This window comes from Otolemur garnettii, unplaced genomic scaffold, assembly GCF_000181295.1.
Source record: "Otolemur garnettii isolate 467f Iridium unplaced genomic scaffold, OtoGar3 scaffold00006, whole genome shotgun sequence".
NCBI lineage: Eukaryota > Metazoa > Chordata > Mammalia > Primates > Galagidae > Otolemur > Otolemur garnettii.
Window position 1 is genome coordinate 14,593,111 of NW_003852401.1, and position 19,036 is coordinate 14,612,146.

Here is a 19,036-nt window from a genome sequence, read left to right on the forward strand (position 1 = left end):
CATGGATAAATATAATTTGAACGATTAAGACACTTAATTTTTCTGTTTAGTGAACTTCCACATGGTGAGCATTCATTATTTATTTATTCATTTATTTATTTAAACACAGTGAGCATTCATAATTTATTGAGAGCTTATTGTGAAATCGTAAAATCTGGGTCAAACGTTTTAAAAAATATTTATTTCTCCTACAAGTGTCATCTTCTCACTTTCTTTCTATTCTTGTTCCAAAAAATATTTCTGTCATTGTTCTTATTTTACTGCATATCTTCATTAGTCCGTAATCAACAATGTGCTTTCTTGTTTATGACTATTCCAAAGTGCAACATCCTTTAGAGATCCCATAATATAAAACACATGGAAACTGGCTCGCAAGAAGAGATTTACAAGGAACAAACAGAGGAAGTATGCAAAACTACGATGCAACTTTCATCATGTAATTTGTCTAAAATAACCAGGATGACTGGCCCTATTGCCTGTGAAACCACGTTGGAACTTCTTAGCTTGGCATTTGGTGTTCTCTCGGCCTTGGGATTATTTTATCTCTTCAGTCTTGTTTTCTTTAATGCCAACATTTATCATCCCACGTCTCTCTAGCATTCTCATTACGGTTTCCCAAGCCATCCTTGTTTGTTACTTCCCTAAACTTTGCCCAAGGTATTACCGCTAACTAATGCTATGCTCTTCTCTAATCACTTCCCAGAAGAGCATTTTTTTTAGATAATTAAGGTAGTAATGCCCAAGGTATTACCACTAACTAATGCTATGCTCTTCTCTAATCACTTCCTAGAAGAGCATTTTTTTTAGATAATTAATTTATTATGTATTTACAATTAATCTTTTCCTCCAATACTGAGCCCTTAACAATCTGCTAAACTCTAGAGTTGAAATGAATCCGACATGGTTAGGAGAGAACTGACAGTCTAGCAAGGAACAGGGATTTAAAAAGCCAAATTGAATCAGTGGTATGATCTGAAGGATAATAAGTTAAAGTTCATGGAGCGTGGGAGATAAGGAGGGATGGGAAAAGAAGAAAGCCCCAGACCACAAAACAAACAAACAAACAAATAGAGCCTACAAATATGAAGGAGAAAGAGTTCACAGGGCAAGTCTGAAGAACTGATATGGGGATGAGCAGGTTGTAAATTGATAAGCGAATCAACAGCTTCTCGGCACAGCATTAAATGACATGATATAATTTCTTTCTTTTAAAAATTATATTCTATTATCAATCTGGGACCTATAGATTAGACCAGAATTTTCTGTATCCTGGAGGTTAAATTGTAGTAACCTTATGCTTTACTTACTTGATTGATTTATAATTAACCTGAAGTCCATGTCTTCAACTTACCTGTATCCTTCTGGGGCTTATCATAAGAGTGGAGTATAGTTAATGCTTAAAAATACCTATGTGTTATATTCATTTGGTCCCTATTACAGAAACATTCTAGAAGCAGAGCTGGGGAACAATGTTAAGGGTGGATATTTACATAGTTTAAAATATTGTATGGTGGAGAGTTTCCATCTGTTTCTATGACCCAACAAGGAGAGAGGATTTGGAAATATTTATGTTTACTACAGATTTTTATCATCAGTGTTTAATGGGAGCAAACATGAGTTTTACTTTGGGGAAAATTAATTTCACGTGTAAGCTCATAGAGATGGCAAAGAGATTCTTGTTAGACTCATTTCCAAGTCTATGAACCAATACGACATTCTAAGCATTTATTTAACTCATTTTGTTTGTTCTCAGAAGAGTTAGCACACTTGAATAGCTCCAAATTCTGTTTACAAAAGGGCACTGGGGAATTTTCACATAGATGATATGTTTTTCAAGTTATTTGATCTTATTGACACACAATTAACTCATTTTGGTAGAAAAAAAGTAACAGTACATTTTTTCATAAAGAATCGAGTGAAATCCAAATAGAATCAGTTTGTCTTAAGACTGAAAGCAAACAAAATGGACCAACACTTACCATGATGTAATTACTGAGTGTTCCCAGGAATGATCCTTGGACTTTTGGAATTACAGTGTAAGTGGAAATACATTTCATCTATTTATATTGGCTGCTCTATGGTGCCCAGAAGAGCTTGAGAAGTAGGAAAGCAGGCCCCATCTTCATGTACTGTGAATCACTCAGTCTTTGTAACCCCATTTCCAACTCACTAATGTGAGCATGAGATCCCTATTAAGACAATTTAATATTGCTCCTAATTAATGGTTAATGGTATTGAATAAAACAGTGTTACAGTCCCTGACAATAATCATCTTAACCTACTTGTTTATTAATGTCAATAAGATAAGACAGTTGTACTATGATTTTTAAATGTTTCTGACACAGGGGTGGTGCCTGTGGCTCAAAGGAGTAAGGCGCCAGCCTCATATACTGGAGGTGGCGGGTTCAAACCCAGCCCCAGCCAAAAACTGCAAAAAAAAAAAAATGTTTCTGACATAGAAAGTAGCATCCATTTGTGACTTCAGCCTTGTTATTTATTTATTGACTGCTAATGACCATATTCTAAACACATTTTATACATTGATTAAATCAAAATGTTTGGGCGGTTCCATTTCGTGCTGGTACCACCCTTCAAAGCCCGTTGGTTTTCCACGTCTGGTATTAAATAAAGCTATCATTTTCTAGAGAGATCTTTTTGTACCACGAGTAGAAGCAATACTGCTTGAAGCAGCTTTCCCTTGTGTCTTTATCATAATGCAACTAGTTATTAAGATTTCTCAGAACTCCTGATTTTATCATGTATGAATCTATATAAGTTTCATCTTCAACAGTGTGGAAATAGTCAATTGCTTCACTGAATAAATTTCCCACTTTCTATAATATTAGTCTATGAAATGCCCACTTCTAAATTGAAACATTAGAAAGAAGGACATTAGAAACATTGGGGGTGGGGACAGACAGGTCGAGGGAGAGTAATCAGTGGGACCACACCTACGGTGCATCTTACAAGGGTCCATGTGAAACTTACTAAATGTAGAATATAAATGTCTTAACACAATAAGAAAATGCCATGAAGGCTATGTTAACTAGTTTGATGAAAATATTTCAAATTGTATATAAAACCAGCACATTGTACCCCATGACTGCATTAATGTACACAGCTATGATTTGATATATAAAAAAAAGGAGGACAATAAAAGAGTACCGGCATTGAGTAATCAAGCAAGTCCAAAAAGTGCCTAGCAGGACATACAGGATGTGCCTCAGACTCAGGCTACAAGGTCAAGGTCAGGAAGAACAAATATACAGGGTGTTCATAAAGTTCGTGTGCAATTAAACTGGTACAACTATTTAAATGGCCACCTGTATATTACTATATGCTAATAAGAATCAACTTGATTAAGTGATAACACAAATCATATCAATACAGACATCTAAGAATATAGTTGTGTTTTATAGTAAGCATACTGCTGTGGAGAGTTTAGATTTCATTTACCTATGGTGTGAGTTGACCCTGAAGCAGAATACAGGCTAGAAGACATGGCAGTGATTGCATGTTATTATCTCCCAGGATACTGAAGGATGATAATTGGAGAGAGGGAGTCAAGATAGAGTAGGGTAAATTTCAAGATCCATTCTAAGTCCTTCTTTAAGTCTGATCCCTATTAAAACAACTTTTAATCTGGGTTAACTGTCGTGAATCCAGTGTCTACCAAAATAGTCCGCGTAATATTCTAGTTCATTTTTTCCCCACTGACCAAAAAAACAAATACAGAGCAGACGATAAATCTCTTAGTTATCCTGCCTTTCTTCCTACATGTTTATTCTGGCATTTCCAAACTAATTTTTAGAAACGCCCAAATAAGGAATAATTGAAACTAGTCCTACATTACAAAGCAAACACAAAAGAAAAATTTACAAATGAAGGACTGAACTGAAAATTGATAGGCACACGTACAAAAGTTAAAATTCCATTTCACTTCTCAGAATCGTCAGGGCCATAGTTCCCGAAAAACTAATCATAGCTAGATTAAGGGAATAGCAAGTGGCTATTTTTCAAGAGTTAATTCAACATGCAAACTTTATTATTAAATTCAATCTCCGAAAGGAATTTGTGTGAGTTTTAAAAGCTAAATTTAATTTTGTTCATGGTTATAGTGATAGTATAGCTACATTCATTGCCTTCTTGGCCAGGCAACTATAATATCAGGTAGAAGGTTATTATTAATAGCCACATCTCTTGGGCGAATATTATATTCTAGAAAATATATGCTGCAAATATTATATGGAAATATACGCTGCTAATGTGATATTCATCATCTAATCATTGAAACTTCATAATTCCAGGACTGAAGAAAGAAGGTCACATCCATAAAAGGACCTTGCCAACTATGCACCAAATGTACAATGGAAACCAATCTTTTAGATGAAAGTGCTAATAAATTATTTCTTCTTCCTCTGGCCTTCTTTCTTTTACTCATCTAAAAAACTGAATCTCAAAATTCTTGCTCCCCTATAGCTTCAATACTGCAAAGCAATAGTGTTGTCACTTAATTCAACATTCAAAATATAATTACTAACTACCACATAGGGTCCAAACCCTTCCAGTTATTCCTTCATATTTTCATACAGATCAGAAACTCTGGCTGAAAAGATGACTTGGTGAGAGGAAAATTGAGATTAAAAGCAACAAAATCTCATGTAGTATAGCTTCTCAGAAGGGGGTGATGTCTTTGGGAAAGTGAGCATTTAAAAAGTTCACGTAGAGACGGAAATATCCAGAAGGAAATCCTTACGGCTATGGGTCTAGTTGCAACACTAAAATATTTGGTAACCATTTTTCATTTTTCAAATCCATTTCCAAACCACAAACAGAAAAATGGGTTGATTTTTTGAAACTCCGTCCGATCCTAGAATCTTACAATGACGACTCAAGAAACCTAGACTTCCCATTCTGTCTACCCACCAGCTTACCCATGTGGAAATCTCTGGCGTGAGGCTCACTACAAGTTTGCTAATTGCTTCAGATACAATGTGGTCAAGTTACACCTCCTCACAGATTCCCAAGTCTGAGGGCTGTGCCAAAGATAGAGATTTTATGCCCTAATGATGAATGCTACTCAGGTAATAAATTAAGCTGCCATGTAAATGACTACTTGTTTGCAGATAAAACCACACAGACTATACTGTATGTCAATATGTATAGTATATGATATTCTAAATAATGTTGTTTTTTATACTTTTTTCTTAGCCTGAAACCTCAAAACCTAATTTAGAGAAAAAAAAAAAAAGGATGGCAAAAACTCATGTGTGCCTTTTTTTTTGTACTTATGAATGAAGAGAAACTACCCCCCGTCACTCTACGCTCCGCCAACATTCCCGAGAAGAACGGCTCCTGACAATAAAGCAGGTCCTGTGAAGAAATTCTGCTGCACCATTTCAAACCAGGCATACAGATTTTTCTTATTGTTTGCTTTTTTCCACCCACTCATCTATCACAGTAACACAAAGTAATTTTTTATTTTTTTGCATTTTTGTTTTTGTCTTTCTTTAACCAGGAATCTGAGATCCAAGTGGCTAGCTTTGGTTGGTGGGAGGCAGAAGAGGCACTGGGATTCTATCATCCACTCCAGGAAAGAACATGTTGCTGGCACACTCCAAATACAAACATTATAAGCAGTATTAAGATGTACTTTAATTCGTACGTTAAGTAAGTGCTTAGTCCCTAAATCACTGGCCCAGCATTAGGGAGATATGAGCGTTGATTAGTTACAGTTCTGTCCTCAGGGTGATGATAGCACAAGAGAGGCCGATAGAAATCTTAGTATCCAAGTTAGAGGGTAGAGCCTGAAATCTGGGAGGACAGGAAAGTGAAAAATGAAGTCATGTGTATAGAATTTCATCTGCAGACTTTCTCTCTGTGGAAATCTTTGGCCGCAGAGACTTATAAATATTTTCAAAACAATAATGTGCTTCATTTGCAGAAAGATTCCTGTCGATGCATAGTGTTTACCAATAAGTCATTAAGGTTTACAGTGTGACTAAACACCACTGACTTAAGTGATCAAATTAAGCTACACTCAGTGGATCCTGGTGCCTTATTTCCTTGCAGTGCTATTTTATCACCACATTTGAAAATGGTGGCTGACTAGATCATGGCTTCAGATGATTCCTGTGTAATCCTTCATCTGTCTTATTATTTCGAATCTTTTCTGATCTCTAGACAAGGACTAATTATTGTTTCTGCAAAAATTTACATGAACATTTACTTCAGTTTTAGTATTTTCTATTCACCTATTTCTGGCACGAAGCAGAAGGGCTCTCATTTGTTTCTACGAAAAGACTGGAGGATGCTTTGTAAAGATTTCTCAAAGTAGTGGCCAGCTCTGTTACCTTATCACAGGCCTGTCCATGATATGATGGACGTTAGCCACTGTGACCAAAATCCTGAGGGCTCAGTTGGTTCTTAACTCACCTTCCTATGCAGAGAGGATGTTCAGAGTTGAAATGGCCAATTGCGACTTAGGCACTAGTCATTTGTTCCTGGTGCCCCTTCTAGATTTGCCTTCTACCAAATTTAGTGACTCTGATGTGGTATGTGCAGGAAAACAAGTTATTTTTTTATATTGCCATGCCCTGTTCTAGGAAGTAAAAGTGATAGAAACAAGAGATAGGTCAATGATAGGAAACATTCTAGTCCCATGTTTTCCCATAAGAGTCAAAGTGTTAAACCACTAATCAAAGGGAATAGCAAAAACACTGATCCTTAATGAGTGTTTACTATTGGGCAGGCAGAATCCTAGCTACTTTACATATATTCACCTCATTATTTAGATCATCTGTTTTAAAGGCATGTTACGAGGGCTGTGGTTCCTCCAATTCCATTCTACTTTATTTCAAAGCCTACACACACCCTTTGATTTTTATTACAAAAATACCTATTTAAATAACAATAATGTTTGTTACGCAAATGAAATATATACTTAGTGTGGGGAAACCAAACAGAATAAAAGAACTCAAGATAGCAATGTCACTCATAACTCTCCCCTGCAATGATACCACTGTGAATGTTACAGAGTATTTCGTTGTAGATTTTTGTTCTATGCATATGTGTATATACAGATATACATAAATAACCGTTCTCTCTGTTCCATCAATAATTTTTATGACATAACTTTAACAGCTACATCGATTTCTATTATCTGCATGTAAAGTATCTGTCATTATTGGTCATTTAGACTATTTTAATTTTCTCAATCATGCATAATACCAAATGTGAATGCAAACTACACTTTTGTACTAGTTCATTATTTTTTAGGACAAATTTCTACAGTAATAATGCACCAGAACTACCAGGTCTAGGAGTACATATCTTAAAGAAATCTAGTGTCAAGTTTGCCTGTAAAGGTGCTTTTCAGCTTACACTTCCAGCCGCGGCACAGGGGAGTGCCCATTCCCCTCCATCCTCGCCACTGCAAGGCACTGCCTTCCCTCTCATTTTGCAACAAAGGCATGAAAGCCTTTTATTTTACTCAAATACATACAAAACTCTGAGAAACACATCAAGCTTTCTTGATATTTAACACTCAACAAAACTTCCATCTTAAATTGTAAATCCATGGCTTTCAGGAATCCACACTGAAGCATTTTTTTTTTTTTTTGTCCCATGGTGAATGATTATGGAATATATCTTTTGATGAACAAGTGGAATGACAATTAAGAAATACACTGCATAGAAGTGTCTGAAAATGGAATGGTCCTCCTTAGGCACCAGGGAAGCGCCCATCACTGATGAAGTTCAAGCAAGCGCGGATGATCAACTGGCCAGGATGCCCATGGAGGACTGGCCTGGATGACCTCTAAGGTTTCTTCACAGGCTATGATTCCATGAGGCTTTCTTCTATTTCTGGACATTACTGACTCCGTTTCTTTGCTTCATCAACTGAGATGCATTTTTAGACAAATAAGAGTGACTCACTCTGAATGCAGTGCTTTGCAGTGATCTATTCAAAGTTAGAACACAAAGTTGCGCTTTGAAGCAAAGTGCATATGCAGTATATATTAAAAATAAAATCAATGGAAGAGTATTTTCTGAACCTTAAAAAATGTCTATAACACAAGCTTCTAAGGGTTTCAATTTTAAAACTATAAACACACACACAAATATATGGCTATAACTACAGCTAATGGTATAGAAGAAATTAGGTATGCTTCAGAAAATTTCTAGAGGATACATAAAATATTATTCAGTGGTCTTCTCTAGGAGATGAAAATTGGGAATAGGAACATGGGGGACTTCTATTTTTCACTTTAGATCCTTTGCATTTTTTAATGGTATGTATCATTTTTTAAATAATAACTTTAAAAACTTTATGAAATTTAGGGAAAATCTAGAGCAAAGTTAACTTCATACCCATAAAAAGCCAATAGTAAGTATTTATGATTAAATCTTCAACAAAGAAATTCAAGCCAGTTCTCTGAATGGAGCAATCTAGAATGTCAAACTTTACCTTCTTGAGGGGAGTACCTTCGTTCTCACCCTTAGTCTTAAGTTTTGTTTGCTTGGCACTAAAATACCGTATTAGTGTTTGGCTAAATGAACAAGTATATCAGATAACTGTTAGAATAACAGTCTGCACTCCCAAATACTGACATGTATCAGATATAGCCCTCTCATGGGGATGGTGGTGTCAAAACATTTTAATGACTTTACTGAGATGGGCATTACAATAACAATAATTTTATTCTAATCAAAATATAGAAAACTAGAGACTTAATTCATGTTCATTTTAATAATATAAAAGAAAAGAATTCCACGATTTCAATTACAAAGAGAGAATTCTGAAAATTTTTAGTTTATATAAACCAAGCCATATGATCCAGGAACTGTCTTTTTAATTACAAATTATCCTACAAGAGCAATGTGCAGCTGATAGTGGGGGTATGCAGGCGAGTGTGAGGTGCTCCACAGAACTTAGCCATGAGGGAAATGACCAGCCTCTGAATCAATCATACAGCCTTAGAGATCAAATGTGAACTCATCCCTTAATCACAATTCAATATGACCAACCCCTGGCTGATGGGATTAACTTTTTGAAGAAAAATAATGTTGTCCGTTAGGATACAGGATGACAGCAATGGACATGCTGGCAGCCCCAACCAAGAGTGCGAGGAGGAGGCCTTCCCCAAACCTGCCCCAAACCTCGCGTCCACTAGTGTCGGGATGCTAGCAATTTCCTATTGCACTGCTGTCCTGATTCTGCACTTCCCCAACCTTCTAACCCTCCATGACATGGGCCTTCACAGAGAAGCCTCACTAATGAGTCGGTTATACACTACAGTTCGAGTTTTACACATCATTCTGTCATAGGAGTCAATTGGAGGGATATCAGTTATTTCTTCCATTGAAGATATCTGATCTCTGAGAACAGAATTGGTTTGATTGCCATGAACATCCCAACTCTAAGCAAATCCAGCAGGATCCTGAGTCAGGAAGACTGAAGGGACACTAAATTCCTGGGTGGCCATTCTGCTTCTCCAGGTGACCTGTATCACCTGTGCCACGTTAGGTTGTTGGCCCAATTTTTAGAAGTTTTATTAACATTATTACTAAAAAAATTAAAACACAAACAAAATTACATTAAAATTATATTTGATTGAAGAAATATACAGTCCATTTAAAGACTTTTAATTATTTTTTTCTATTGAAGAATGAAGTACTCCAATTAAGATCTGTGTGAACAGTCTACTTTCTGACAATGGTTATATATTCAGTTAGTCATCAGTAGAAAAGCAACGTGATTGATTATTTGGGGTTTGCACAAGAGAAGTCACAGAATAAGATAAAATTTTGACTACATAAAATTTTGTTTGTGTTCTATCAAGAATCTGTTTATATTCCTAAATCCCCGTAGTGCTAACCTCCTTAAGTGGGTAAGGAGTAAGAATAGAATGATATGATAGTGAAAATTGTCTGGAATGCTAACTGACATATCATAATCTCCAACAAATTCCAGGTAACATCATAAATATTAAGGAAAATAAAACCCAGACATGCCCACGTTACGTAAGTGTATATGTGAATATGTACATAGGAGTTCAGGCAGGCAAAGATGCACACAAAGACTTGGGAGGATGGACATCCAGTTAGCAGCAGTGCTAGCTTTGGGGTACAATGTAAAATGCAGAAGGACACTACTGGGAGACCAAAGGAGACTCTTGTTCTTCTTTGTATACTATATTTCTATATTTTTGAAAGTTACCACGAGAAAGCAATTTTTAAGTTTTAAAAAGGAAACAATACTTTTAAAAGAATTCTAAAATTATTTCCGGGTAGACATGTGATGAAATTGCTATAAAAATGTTCATTCACAATAAGTAGGCATATTTCATGGTGCAGGGATATAGTGTGGTTTGGAATTAATTGGGATGCAGCAGAGAGCCAGGGTCAGCTTGGTTCTTGTTTGAATGAATGGGAATCATAAGCCCTTTACGGATAGTGACTTTGACCAGTTACTTCATCTCAGTAAGTCATAGTTTACTTATCTGTGGAACAAGCATAGTATTGTCATGGCTGTCTATAAACATCAAGCACAACTTCCAGTCCTTTTTTTAAAAAAAAACTGAATTATTTATTCAGATTTTATTTTGAAGGCAAAGATCCAGTCTTTTGAAATGTCTATTGGAAAAAATAACCTTGTCTTTCCTTGTGAATTCTCTAAATGCAGTTTACATTGATCGTAATCTGGATCAATGTGTGTTTTCAATCACATAGGCAGGAAGCCACGACACAGTGTTGTGTACCTGACATCATTTGAGAGGAAAAAAATAAACAGAATAATTGAGCTCCTTGTTAGAAAAAACAGCCATTTAAAGGTATTGCTTGAAAGAACACAAGATGGTGTCAGGATTCCTAGCCTCTAGTTTTTTGTTTGTTTGTTCGTTTGTTTTTAATGAGTTATCTAAGGTCCAAGTTCTATACTGAATAGAATCTCTAGAGAAACGAAAATGTTACCCATGGTAAGGTCTTGAGTCTCCCAACTCATGAAGGCTACCGAGCTTTGCTACTGAGCCCTTGCTCTGTGGAGTGGGAAGAAGCACTAATGGAGATCTTTGCTGATAGCGGCAAAAAGGAAAGGGTCCAACTGCTGGAAACCACAGGACATTTGGATATGATCACTCAACTCCTGAGCCTTGCTAGCACAGAGATTGTCTTTTGTACTTGTTCCTTCTGGGAAGGCTTATGATAAACAAGAATACAGTTTAACACGTTTGATGTTTTAAAATTCTGCAAGAGCAGATATATACAGTACATTTAATTTCAGGTGTCTGTGTGAGCCCTGAGGTACTCTAAGGCACAAGAAGAGACAGCACAGGGTAGTCAAAAACTCAGATTCTGACCTGCCTCATCCTCATACCATTTCGAGCATTAACTTCAATAAACCTCAATATTTTATTTATAAAATTGTTGGACAAATACCTTTGGCTAAAACATTATAAGGTTTCAATAGGATAATACAAGTGAAATGTTTAACTAGCCCAGCGTCTCATAAGCATAGTGGCTCACAACTATAATCCTAGCACTCTGGGAGGCCAAGGAGGGAAGATGACTTGAACTCAGGAGCTCAAGACCAGCCTGAGAAAAATCAAGACCTCTCATCTCTACTAAAAATAGAATAATTAGCCCAGGCATGATTTCCCTGTAGTCCTAGCTACTTGGGAGGCTGAGGTAGAGGGATTGCTTGAGCCCAATAGTTTTAGGTTGCAGGGAACTGTAATGACCCCACTGCATCCTACATTGGGTGACAGATGACAGAGGGAGACTCTCTCTCAAAAAAGAAAAAAAGTCTCATATAAGTAAGGAAATTCCAAATACAATAGTCTGCCCTTGTCAGCACTTTGGCTTTAAGGATTTCCATTACGTATGGTCAACCACAGTTGAAAAATATTACAGTATTTTCAGAAAGAATGTGAGACCACAATCACATAACTTGTATTACACTATATTACTGTTCTCTTTTCTTATTGTTATTAATCTCTAAACTCTGCCTAATTTATAAATTAAACTTTATCATAGGTGTTTATGTATAGGAAAATAAAAAATACATAGTACCCTATGTATAAGTTTCAATATTATCCTCAGATTCAGGCATCCTCTGGGGGTCTCGGAATGTATCCCCTGCAGATAGGAGGGACTACTGTACTAGTCTCAGTTCCTCAGAATTTTAGGATTCCAGACATCAGGTCTACAAGTCTCTAATATATGCTACTTCAATCAGCAGCATGCTGAGCACACAGCATGTGCTTAAAGAATGCTACCAAAATAAAAATCAAGATTTCCAGCTGCAGTAAATCTGGGGAAGCTGCACGTATTTGGTTTTTGCTTTTGCATAGAGAGGTGGTTTCTATGAAAGACCTGATGACACAGCAAGTGCCAGGATAGAGTCAATTTGGTAGAGAAGGTGCCTGGACTTCCAGATTCGTCCCACAGCCACATTGCCCTTCTTGGGCTACCCGTGGAAAATGAACATAATAGCCGTGCCGTTTATATAATTCCCTTTGCTGCCTCCATCCTTACTGTTTTTGAATACCTGGGTAACAGCTCTTTCTCTTATATTATTTCATTGAATTCTTACAATGCCATAGTAGAGATGTTTTTACATGTATGTTTACAAGAAAGCTGAGTCCTGGGGTAGTTATATAACTTGCTCAATGCCACACAGTAGCAAATCAAAGAGTCAAGACTAGAATGAAGGCCATAGAGAGCTGCACAGGACATTCTACCTGGGAAGATGTGCTAAATGTCTCCCGAGCCTGGAAACTCTGACAGCCTTCTGAACATGATTGATTTGTATCCTGACCTGCTCTAAACTTGCCAGAAACGTGTCTGGCCCGCTGTGTCTGGCTCCCAAGCCTGTGAAGTTTTCATCAAACTAGAGGGCTAACATTTGAAAAGTAAAGAAATATTCTTCAAAGAAAAAATAAGAAAGGTAACAAATTCTTAGGGACCGTAGAGACTCTCCCCATGAATCCCAGTTCTAGAAGTAGTGGCTCAAAAAACTAAACTCTTAATATACCCAAAAGTCTTTTAATTGTGGCTCATCACTAGCATGGAAGGCCAAATGCATGCTATCATATCATGGAAATGAACATCAGTTTAAAAATCATCATACAGCTTGAAATTTCTCTTGGTCAGGATAATGTCATTATGCAACCTAAATGGGAGGTGATTCTTTTTTCATCAGAAAATGTTCTTCATATACGTGCCAATCATTCAAATGTGCATTACTGGGGGCAGGGTGGGGCTCATTAATTTTTGAAATGTTACCGTTTTCCAGTTATATACATCCTCCAAATCAATGGTGCCAATCATTTGGCACCAGGTTTCATGGAAAACAATTTTTTTCCATGGATGGTGGGGGAGAAGGGTGAAGTGAGGATAGAGGGAGGTGGCTGCTCAGGCAGTGATGTGAGGGATGGGGCACAGAGCAGCTGTAAACGCAGATGAAGCTGCTTCCTCAGTTGCCCACCATTCACCTCCTGCTATGCAGCCGAATTCCTAAGTTTCATGGAAGACAATTTTTCCTGATGGGGTTGGGCTGGAGCATAGGAAAGGTGAAGCTCCGTGGCCCAGGCTCCTAACAAGCCATGGACTGGGAGGTCCAGGCATTTGGGGCCTCAAACCTAAATTGTGTCTATGAGTTTCTAGCCTAGTGATATGTGTCTGCTCTGCTGTCAATCTGGGAGCCATAGGGCAAGGCAATGTGTTCCAACAAGATTTATTTATTAGATTAAGTGTATTAACATCCCCTGGACAAAATGACAGAAGTCATGGTTAGGAATCAAATTTCCTCATCTCTCTCTGATGCCTTTACCCCTACTAGTAAATGCTTAATTGGCATAGTTAGCACCATTTTTAATTCTGTGGGCAAGGCACGTGTTTCCTGTGAGATATACTCAGTTTTATCTGTTTGTTTCAACACTTACATGAGATCGGTTATATGGTACGAGGCACCTGGTGTAGGCACCTACAAACTGTTGGTTTGTAATCTTTGCCCCAAATTATATTCTTATTTTATCTTTTCATCCATTTCATAAACTCATCAAGGGAGATGCTTCCACTTTCCAGCTTCTCAATTATATGCCTAAGGGTGTTCCTTACATTTTTATTCAAAATGAAAACAAAGAATAATAACTTAATGGCAGAACTTCATGATAACTAAATCATAGAATGACAAAAATTTCTGAGTGACAGAAATCTCCTAGCCAACTCTGAAGCACGCCCAAAGCAACTGTGGAGATAATTTAAAGGAATTATCTCTTTTGGAGGCCTGCTGATACAACTTTCCTTATCTCTAAGAAAATGCTGTTGCTTTGGGGTTGTTTTCTTCAAAGGATTTAAGAAGGAATTATCTTCCCCAACCAGATCATTACACAAATGCTCTGAGAGGTAAAGAAGAGAAGTGACTTGCCCAAGAGCTCATGGCAAGTAATTAAGTGTCTTAGTCTAAGCACATCCGGACTAACAAGTATTTGTAGACATTGTACTTGTCTCATTGCCCAAATAACAAGTATTCTTAGACGCTATACCCCGTCTTATTGCCCTCTGCTTAGCCTAACCTTTGGAAACAGCAGCGAAAACAAATGCAGATTGAGGACTGAGGGAGATGTTAGATGGTCATCCCTGGAACAGGTGATCACCTGCTGCCTGAGATCAAAACAGAGGAACCAGCTACTGGTAAGCACATTAAGGACCAAGGACGAGTGGGCCATTGTTTTCTGGACCAGCTGTGGAGATCTGCTCTACATTGGCCTTGGAACAGCTGCAGCTGCCGCACCAAATACGGAGGAAGGGAGGAGGGCGGAGCAGGACTGGTGAAAGCGGGAGCCAGCGGGGAGGGCTGCAAGGACCCCTCCGCGCCACCTCCTGGCAAACCAGGAAGTATTTTTGCAGCAAGAGGATAGGACTGAGCCACCTTTCTAACCTGTCCAAAGTGTAAACGGCGCACAAAAGGCCCCAGATGGGTGCAGTGACCGCAACCAAACCCATGGCGGGCTGGTCCTCGGCAGGCTGTGGGCCGGCAGCTAAAAAGTCAGAGCCGGGCTCCGTGAGTGGGCGCTCCCCGAAAGTACACAGAACAGAGCAGACTCTGCTGTTGTAGCAAACCGTGACTGAGCAAAGTCCAGGGTAAACAAGCCTCGGAGCAGCTGTCCCCGGACGCTCACCCCTGCGCGGTCCCTCACCCCGCATTTCCCACGCGCCCGACACTCTGCTCTGCAGACCCTGCCGCTCCTTCTTCAGCCCCATTCTCTAATCGCCACGTTTGGGGGCCCCAGCCCGGCTCCCACCCTGGCGGTTGGCGCCCCACACTCACCATCTCCTGCTTGAGGAGGTGAAGCTTGGTTTCCAGCCTCTCCAGGGCGCTGGAGTGGCTACGTCGTGGGGAGCCAGAGGTTGGGGAGGACGACGAGGAGGACGACAGGGAGGGAGGGAAGCTGCAGGCGCTGCTGCTGCTACTGCAGCCGCCGCCGCCGTCGCCGTCGCCGCTGCTCCCCCCGCAGGGGTCCCTGTTCTTTTCCAGGGGAACCGCCTCCTCCCCACGGAGCGAGCGCACTAGGCTCTCGGGTACTTTGCGCCCCAGCTTCAGCTCGATGTCCCTGAGGTCTGGCAGCAGGCTGTCTTCCATGACTTCTGGAAAACGGTGAAAATGGTAATAAAACGCAGCGGTGAGGCAGGCACGGCCTCGAAGGCTGCCGCGAGATCAGCAGACCCCTCCCGGCGCCCGGGTCTCTATCCTCGGCGGATGGAGTGCACCGTCCGCTCCATTACCGCCAGCGCGGTCTCAGCGCTGAAATCCGCGCAGGACGCGGCGGTCACGGGCCGCAGTCCCCCGACCGCTGCGGCTCCTCCGACACTGCTAATATTATCAGGATCGCCTCATTCTCTTTCTTTTTGGCCACCTCACCGCAAAGTTGAGTTAATTGATATTGCAGAGAGGAGGGAAAAGCAAGTACTTTAGACCCAAAGAGGGAGAAATGAAATGTTTTAGCTTTATGGGGGGAGGGGCGGTTTTTACATTATAAAACTGTCGGTTCGCATCCCTGCGCCGTTCACGGACTGCCCATCTGGTAGCAGGCGACACAAAATAACGATGTCCTGGGTCGTTTCATTTTCCAGCCATATGTCTCCAGCTTTCCAGTGATCCTGAATTGTCAGAAATAATCTTTGGTCAGTGAAGGAAGAATTCGGTCCTGTGCACAGACGCATAAAAACAGAGTTAGCTTAGCAGGAGTTTAACGGCTTCCTTGAGGCAGCAGGAATGCCCTTCTTCGCATTTAGGCTGTTTGATCCAAATCATTGTGTTCCTGGGAGCCGGGAGCCTCGGAAACTTTAAACTCCTCTGGCAGGTGGACCAAACCAGGGCCAACCCTTGTACCGTATATCACAGACAAGAAGAGCAGCTCAATCTGCACAACGCTGCTGGCAGCAGCAGTAGCACAGTCCCCATGTCTGGCCTTAGTTAAGAGTACCAATGTTAGTGTATTCGCTTTTCAGTTAAAAAAAAAAAAAAAATCGCCATTAAAATGGCTTTATAAAATTAGAGAGACGGGGTCATTTACGACCTCCTTACCTTATCAAAAGGAAAAATCCTAGTTTTATCCTTTCCTGATAATTTTATATTAACAACAAAAAAAGATTTATCCAAAAGTTTAATAAAGATGTACAACTCTTTTGTAATACTAAATATTATTGTATACCATTGTAAGCCAAGCACAGAATTACACAGCCAGAATAATTTATACGATCACTGCGACATATTCAATTTTAAAAGTAGACATTTGCTGAGGCACTTTAATTACAGAAAAAATATTGAGCATAACTGGTGAAAACTTTGTCTTTGATAACTTCCCTATAATTTTTCAACTCTTTGAAGAAACCCAAATCGTGTAATTTATTAATCTAAAATACTTCTAATAAGTAAGTTACTATGAGTTACACGGATTATAGGTTTGGATCAGCATTAAGTGTGTGTCAATAATCTTCCAGTAGAGGATATTAATTTCAATCTAGTAAACTATCGGTTTTGGTGTCCATGTTTCAAAGTATGCCGCCTTCTGTTTCTGCAACAAAAAAGTATCTCTGTTCTTGCCTCGTCTCAGGCTCCATTCCCAGAGATGTCACTCAAGTTCTACAATTGTAAGATGGTAGGAAAATGTGTCCCAGAGTTTGTTTTTATTATAGCCTAATCTATGAAACCTTCTAAAGAGAGAAAATATAGGCTTTCTGAATGAAATATTTCACGTAAGGGAAAAAAGTTGTTGAATTCTCTTGTCAATGTGCCAAAAGTTTTTATGTTATTTCTTTCTCTTGAAAAGAAATGAAGAAAATAGAAAGTCAGGTGCCCCTTTTCAAAGTCAGAACCACCATTTATGGAATCAATGGAGAACAAGACTAAATCTGAACTTGCTGATAAAACTACATGCTTTGTCCTAAATTTGGAAAACCACAAGCTCATGGCATAAGAATTGCATTGGCCCATGTAGTTTTGGAAGGCTTGTGTTTCAGTCAAGAACAGTTTTTTTTTTTTTAATTGTTTTGTAAAAAAAAACTCTCACAAAGTTTCACATAGGGCTAGCTGAGAAGAGCAGCTTTCAGATGTAAATAGCTAGCTTCCTTTGGTCAGTAAAAAAAGGTTTATTGTCAAATCATCATAGCCTAATACGGAAAAATGGAACACATAGCTATGAGTCGTAGATAGTAAAGTTCTATTTGATGCTAAAGGTAACTAAAAAATAATTTATTTTTTACTTTTTAAAGAAGTCAGCAGAGAAAATTTCTCCAATAGTAAAAATGTGATATATATATAAAGGAACGCTTTGTTCCAATGAAATATAAACAAATGTAAACTTTTAAAGATGATTATAATATGCTAAGTCTTTAATTTTTTTTTTTTTTTAGTTTAATGTCTTATGACATTTTACTTTAAAATAGAGACATTTGAATGCAAGTTTTGGTCATTTTTGGAATGTACTAGACTCCCAGAACTTTCAGTAGGCATACTGTAAATTGTGTTAACCCTATTGTTAATGCTTTATGTGGTCTGACCTGAGGGCATTTCTTAAAATATTTTAAAATAAAGGACTTTTCTTTTTTTTCTTAACCTTTGGATCTTGAACATATTTTCATCTGTTTGCTTTCAAGATTCATCTATAATTTAAAGAAAACGTATGAGAGGTTTTGCCAACTGCTATTAGCCAGATATGTGAATTCTGCATCTTGACTGGAGAGGTCGGTTGACAAGACTCTGCAGTAATGGGTCAGGATAAAGGCTGGGAGTGAGTTCCACAGGTAGAAGAGAGACTATGGGAGAACTGAGGTAGGAAACAACTTCTGAGCCTTCACTTTTAGCATCCTCTCCTCTCCGTTTCTATCTTTTTGGTCCATCTCCAGCTACGTCCCTTTCTTTGAAGAATATGCATTTGTCAACAACTGAAACTCAGGGGATTTTCCCAAGCTTGATATGCTGAAAGGTAAAATTATAAAAATAGTTTTTGTATGGTTTGTATTGTGATATAATTTTTTATACTTTATGCTTCCTTTTGAGACTGACTTATGAATGAGCTAGATTTGCCTCCTTTTATTTAGAATATGCAAGGAATCTAAGAATGGATGTTAAACTGTGGAGACTGAGGTTCTTTCCCAGTTGGATTGCGTTCACAGGGAAGGAAAGGAGCCTCTTATTTATCATTAAAAAAAAAAATAGGCAATTTAAATAGGAACATAGTTGGACTCAGATGATGAGTTTTGAAATACTGCCTTAGTCACAACAGACTGATATGCTGCGTGCTTCACACATCCACCCTTAGAATACTTCCTAATATGAGACACAGAATTTACAGCAAAGGTCGATTCAACAGTAGTTGGTGTACTGTGTGTAATGCCACTCCCTAATCTGCTACCGGCATTGTGATTAGAAGAAAGGCCTTCTACCTTCTTCTGGCACTGACTGAAAGTTTGCAGCATTCCCAACTCTTGCTGGCACAGAGGTCAGGGTCTAGGGCAGAGTCTCTAACCT

General features: G+C 38.7%; 1 protein-coding gene across 1 annotated transcript in view; it reads right to left on the bottom strand.

Moving 5' to 3' along the window:
* Window positions 1-16,319, bottom strand: part of LURAP1L (leucine rich adaptor protein 1 like) — a 42,096-nt gene extending 25,777 nt beyond the window's left edge. Inside the window, exon 1 of the mRNA XM_003782884.2 lies at window positions 15,335-16,319. Coding sequence (XP_003782932.1) covers window positions 15,335-15,646 — 312 coding nt within the window. The 5' untranslated portion in view covers window positions 15,647-16,319. The remainder of the gene's footprint in view (window positions 1-15,334) is intronic.
* Window positions 16,320-19,036: the final 2,717 nt, after the last annotated feature.